Genomic DNA, 6,684 nt, shown 5'->3' on the forward strand with positions numbered 1-6,684 from the left:
CACGAGAGGCTATTGGCATTTTAGAAGTAGATGGAAGAATGTTACAGTGGCCTTAAGCAGAATTCAGTTCCAAATGATCAGTGAATTTATCCAAGTCTAATCTCTTTTATAGTCCTAAATCCACAGTGCTAACCTGAAATTCTAGATTACCTCGGTGGACAGATGTGATACAGAAGGGGCTGAAACACTTTACATTCATCTCGTGCTTTGTAGTTTAATGTGCTTTTCACACATGTTATCGCATTTGAACCTCCCAACAATACTGTGCAATGTGGAGGGGCGTATTACTGTCCCCACAATACCTCGATAAGGGGATGCCAAGAGATTAAGAAATCTCATTGAGGTCACTCTGCCAGAAACCAAAAACACCATAAACAGAAGCAGAACCTGTGCTTTCTGACTGCGTCTAGCAGTGCAAGGTAGTTTTTTCTTCTTGGAAGGATAAGAAAGAGGGAAAAAAGCCAAATAATTCTGCACATAAACATGTATTTATGTGAGTAATAATGTATTCACTATAATTCATCAAGAATTCTCTCAGAAATGCTTAAGTTATAAGGGGAAAAAAATCTTTATTATCTTTCAAAATATGTGACATTTAAAATAATATTCAAGTAAAAAAGTTATGGTACTTTTCCAATTTACAGATGATTTTCCTTTTCCATTTAGCAGTGTAATTTTCCCCTCAGTTTGTACTAATAACATACTAATCATGATAAGAAAATTAATTTCAATACTGTTGATTGTACACCTGAAACTTACTGGATTTCGTTAACCAATGTCACCATGATTAAAAAAAAAAGAAAGAAAATTAATTTCAAAAAGAAAAGGCAATAAAAGCATTACAAGACTAAACAACCACAAAGAATATGTGAAATAATAATACCTATAGTCAAGGATACCGTCACCTCGGGCTCCTCTGCACAGTGAGCTCTGGGTACAGGTCACATCTCTGTCCTTCAAGAAGGGATTGATAAAGACCAGCTTTCACTAGGCCACCTTCTCGCCCTTGAGGCATCTGATGATTCCCACATCTCCAGCCCACAGTGCTCTCAAGAAAACTCCATACCCTTGGGTTTCATGTCAACTTATTATCATCTTGTAATGTCCACAGATATTCCAACAAGCCCAGCCTCTTAAAAAATCAAATCATCTCCCCGCAAATCACACTCGGCCTTCTCCCACTTTCTCATCTCAATGAATGGTTCTAAAAGCTACTAAATTTTCCAAGCCAAAAGCCTGGGCAACATACTTGAATTCTCCTTCTCCCTCCTCTGCCACATCCAGCCAACTACCAAGTTTTGAAAAAAAAAATACTTTCAGAAAGCCCCAAGAATGTGCACCACCATAACTCTACCGTAGCAGCCTCTTACAAGAGGCCAACTAAAAGTTACTATTAGGTCACATTTACTGGAACCCACTCTGTGCTAAACCTTAGGTCTGAGTTAATTTAATCCACACGACAATTCGAGGTTGTTGTTAGTCTTATCCTTGTTTAATAGATGAGGACGCAACTATAGAGAACTTTGGTATCTTGCCCACAGTGGCACGGTGAAGCCCAAGGTCTTAACGTTGCACTGAACTCTTGTCACTTCCGTGTCTTGCATGTGCTCTTCTGCTCTGCTTGGAAGGCCCTTTCGACCTTGTCTGCCCAGCTTCAAAGGTCAGTGCAAGCATGGTCCCCTCTACATGTCTCCTGATGCCCCCTGCTGGTGCTCATCCCTCTAAATCAGAGGCTCTCAAAGTTGGCTGAAAGCTCTAAAAACTGGATGCCTAGATCCCAGTCCGAGATTCTGATGGCATTGGTCTGGGTGCAGCCTGGGCATCAGGACTTATAAAAGTTCCCCTGGTGATTCTAATGTGCAAGGCGAGGTCGAGACCCACTGCTCTATATTTCTGCAACGCTTTTACATGAGAGCACTTATCCTACTGCATCAGAACGAGCTGTTTATGTCTGTGCTAACAGCATTGTGAGCTCCTGCAATGGAATTTTCATAGTCACCTCAGGGGCTTTTTCAAAACTAAAGGTTTGTGGACCTCACTTATAAACTAAATCTTATCTATGGTCTGAGTCCTGGAAACTATTTGTCTCTTGAATAATTCTGATGTGTAGCCAAATCTGGGACTCTCTCCTAGGTAAGAATTGGGTTTGTTTGTTTGTTTGTTTGTTTTCATTTGTACCCTCCAGGTTACAGCACGATGCCCAGCCCATGACAAACATTTGTGTAATAAATGAAATCTAGTGATGTGAATCGGGACTGGGTGTATGTATTCAATATTCAAGCTCGCTGAAGCAGCACCCAGAAAAGCTGCTTCCTGCAAAAGAATGCATTGAACACTGTGCAGCTTTTCAAATGTGTTTTTTAATCCACCAGTGCCCCCTACTGGCCTGAAAATGAATAGCTAAGACAATGGTCACAGTTTAAATATTTTAATTATATGTGCACATAACTAGGCAGGCACTGTACTTTTTCCACCAACACCTATACTATCAACTCCTTTGCCCTCCAGTCCTAGGTGATTCAAGCTGATAACTCCCAAACCAAGATCAATCCTACCATTTGTTCTGTTCCCACTCCCAGACTGCAATCGTGATAGATCTGCCTTAGCAGCTCTCAGCAAAGCCCTCAAAGCCTCTCTTTTTTGTTCCTTGGTCAGTGCCTCTTCCAAATTCCACTACGCTCATAAAATCACTCGCCCTTGAAAACACAAGAAACCATTCATCTACCAATTTGCCTCAGTTATTGCTATTCAAAGTATGATGGGTGACCAGCAGCATCTATATCATCCAGGAAGTTGTTAAAAAAAAATGGAGAGAATCTCAAGTCCCACCCTAGTTCTACTGAAGCAGAATCTGAATTTAAACAAGAGTTGTGTGCATATTAAAGTTTGAGAAGCACTGGTTCTCAACTAAACCTAACACCGACATTTTATGACAAATATTTTTAAGTAACTCTTTTGCTATCTTGAAATAAAATTCATCACCCACTTACACACATTAAGTCCAAAACAAAGAGACCAGTAGATCAGTACCGACAGTAACATAATAGAGAACAAAAAAGGAAAGATTTATAAGACTTGCATTTCTGTTCATAAATGTTCAACACAACTAAATTAAAGATGTGAGACTAACCCGAGTTTCCAAAAGGTACTCAAAGTGGGTGGTACCATCCAGATGAGAATGACTGGTCTACAATCGCTCCCATCCTTTTTCCATCTCACAGGAGGAAGAGATTCTCTCTTGTAAAAGCTCCCTCCCTACATTCCTCCCTAGGCCATAAACATTGCCAAATCTTGACTACTGCAACAAAACAACTCTAGAATCTTGACCCAACATGTCCCCCTAGTTAGCATATTCTCTCCTTCCCTTGACAGTCAAGCTTATTATTGTATTTATACATCTCAGTCACCAACCATATTAATTTAGCTTTCACTTCCATCAAAAATCTACATGTATCATGAAAACTTTCCAAATTGCCCAAATCAATTGATGCTTCTCCAAACTTAACTAACTCATCTTTCTGTAATGGACATTGATGGTTGCACATCCAGTCTCCACTCCTCCGCTTTGTTTAAGAATTCATTTCTCTCTCATATGATTTGGGTAAAGTGACCCTACCCTGACCGATCCTGTGTCTAAGCCAGTCAGAGCATGGCATTCCCCCAGCAATCGCTATTGGGTCAGGAGCAAACACCTGCTCTAAGTTGGTCCAACCAGACTGAAGAGCATAATCCAAGCATGAGAGTTTTGTCCTCTCTTTCTCTTGCTCTAGAAAGAGAAAGAGTTCTTGTGTAGTCCCCTACCATATTGACCCTGGGCTTATCTAGAAAGAGCAAGAGAAAGAATGGGAAAACATGTGTTACAGGCAGTTATCTTGCAACCATAGGGGAACCAATCTTACTGTTGAAAGTCAAGAAAGAGATGGGTCCTTGATGACATTGTTGACCCACAGGAGTCCACCTCTCCTCTGCACTTTATGAGATCATTTTCCTTACTATTTAAGCAATTGGGTTTTCCCAGCTGAAAGCATTCTAACACAACCTGTCCTTGAAACTTTCCTCCAGTGATTTTCTAAACATCGCTCTTTTGTGCTTTTACTTCGACTTTTCAAAAGTTGCCTCTCAAACATCTCTGGCCTCCTCTTCCTCTACCTACTCCTTACACTTTGCTGTTCTCCAAGGTTTTTTGCAATCTTTTCTATTCAAACTACATGTTTGAATCATTTCAGCTCATTCTACCTTTCCCTTGACACAGAACTGTTACTGGCACTTCCCCCAGTGGAGTACCAGTGCTGAAGTTTGCCAGCTCAGCTACCTCAGGAACTCCAACTTGTCTTTCAAAACTAAATTTAAATGTCTGCTCTGTGAAGCCTCCCCTGAAGTCCATAGGGGTGCCCGGACTTTTTTCATGCCGTGGATCTCTTTGGCAGTCTGGTGAGCCCTATGGACCTTCTCAAAATAAGGCTTCTAATTGCCAAAAATACCAATTATATTGCAATAGTTATAAAAATATCTTTAAAACACAAAATCTGATATAGTAATATGTGCTTCTTTATTAGCTTATTAAATAAAAAGATCTAACAGTGAATCCTATTACTACTGTAATTTTGTAGTGATGAGCATAAATGACATTTTGAGATCTGCAACATCTGTAATGAGATATGAAAACGTCTGTGACTTGCATTGGTTCTGTGACTTCTATTGGTGACAGGTACTCTTAATAATACTGATTTGTTGCCATAGTAACTTATTAAATTAATGGTTCCCAGTGAACCACATCTCATATTCACGTTCTTGTGTAGTCCCCTACCATATTGACCCTGGGCTTATCCACGTGACTTGTTTTGACATCAGCAAATGTGATGCAAGCAGTTAAGTTTACACATTGGAATTTGCCCTCTTAGAACCAGGTAACCATGTGAGGAAGCCCAAGCTAAGCACATTGAGAAGTACCCAGCCCCCACACATGGGAGTAAGACCATCTCCTAGTGTTGCCACCAGCTGAACTGAGCCACTGGAGGATGCCAGCAGTACTGCCCAGCCAACCCACAGATGGTGAGCATAAATCATTGTTGTTTTAAGGTGCTGGCTTGCAATGGTTCGTTCTCCAGCAACAGATAACTGAGACAGTTCCTTATATTCACAACTGAAGGAATTACTAGATTTCAACTGGAGATTGGTGAAAACAAAGATATTTTTTTCCATCAGAGTTCAGGGACTCCCTGGATTCTACACAGACACTTTGAGGGGCTGAGGACCACAGGTTAAGAACCCCTTAGGCAGAGTAGATTCTGCTCTCCTTTTACTACCACAGTATACTGTTGATACCCATGGCAACTGATCACAGCATAGCCTCTGTCATTGCAACCCTAAAACTGAGCTGAGCTCCTAGCACATAATAGGTGTTCAACACAAATTAATCAAACAAATGCAAGTTGCTTATGGAATCTGTCGTCCTAATAAAACTGTGAGCTGCCTGAAAACAAAATGAAAGCAAATGCTTAGACGGTATTTCTATGTGCCAGAGCCCCTTTCAAGTGCTTACACATACTTATTTATTCTTTATAACAACCCTATAAGGTAGACGCTAGTCCCCCAATTTCACCAATGGGAAAACAGGCACAGAGAGGTTAAGTGACTTACCCAAGGTCACACAGCTAGAAGATAGCAATGCCATGATTGGAAGGCAAAATCCATCTTCTGATTTTATAGCCTGTACTAACGTGCCCAAAGCACATTGCAGGAGCTCAATACAACTTTTTAGTACAAATTTCAATTTCATTAGCATTATTTTATAAGTGCTATGCTTCTTGAAGACAATTTGTAGACTAGTTTCTGGTAGCTTGTGATTCGTTTTTCATGATAGAAACTATCATTTACTTTTTTCAAACAAACTCTTCACTGCACAATTTCAAAGAACACAAATTCATAAAATATAAAGGAGGTCTACTTGTCCATACTAAATAATGTTCACTGAGGAGGGGAGCAAAGTTCCAGCTTCCCCCCTCACCCAGCCACTCCCCAGCCACCCCCACATCCTACAGCAGCTCTCAGAGAGTGACCTTCCCCCATTCACAGACTACATTCTGAAACCTGACCCTGCCAGGCAGCCAAAGCCTAACCCTGCAGCGCTCGAAGCTGGCCTCACCCTACCATCAAAAGCAAGCAAGAGGGCACCAGCAGAGGAGGGGGTGGGTACTTTGGGGGAGGAGTTCTTTAGTTTTTCAAAGTGTTTTATTCACGAGAGCACGACCCAAATGGCCCCACCCACCCAACCCCGAGTCTCACGCCTCCGCCCGGCAGCCGCTGGCTTCAAGCGGACAGGTGAATGAACCGCAGAGCCGGGACGCAGCCGGCCCGGAGGCAGGAAAAACCTCCGGGCAAGCCGGCCCTGGCCCCCAGAGAGGCCCACGAGAGCGTGGGGAGGGTTCCGGGAGGCCGGGAGGGGGCGGTGACAGCTGTGACCTGGCTCCACGTTCTCACCTTGAACATGTCGCTGGCATCGGCGGCTCTGGCAGGGTCACCGCAGTCTAGGCCCCGCCTACTACAGAGAGGCCGCTACGGCGGCCGGATGGGGCCTGATTCCTCCGCGCGCAAGTGGGCCGCGGGGCGGGTGGTAGTGGTGCAGCCAATTCAATTCTGCGAAGACTTTGTTCGGAAGCCGGGGGCTGGGAACGACGTCACTAA

The 6,684-nt window shown here is 42.7% G+C and overlaps 1 protein-coding gene across 1 annotated transcript in view; it reads right to left on the reverse strand.

Moving 5' to 3' along the window:
- APOO (apolipoprotein O) overlaps positions 1 to 6,648 on the reverse strand; it is a 52,803-nt gene extending 46,155 nt beyond the window's left edge. Inside the window, exon 1 of the mRNA XM_011378453.2 lies at positions 6,481 to 6,648. Within this exon, the coding sequence (XP_011376755.1) occupies positions 6,481 to 6,489 (9 nt within the window). The 5' untranslated portion in view covers positions 6,490 to 6,648. The remainder of the gene's footprint in view (positions 1 to 6,480) is intronic.
- Positions 6,649 to 6,684: the final 36 nt, after the last annotated feature.

Source organism: Pteropus vampyrus, unplaced genomic scaffold, assembly GCF_000151845.1.
Source record: "Pteropus vampyrus isolate Shadow unplaced genomic scaffold, Pvam_2.0 Scaffold339, whole genome shotgun sequence".
NCBI lineage: Eukaryota > Metazoa > Chordata > Mammalia > Chiroptera > Pteropodidae > Pteropus > Pteropus vampyrus.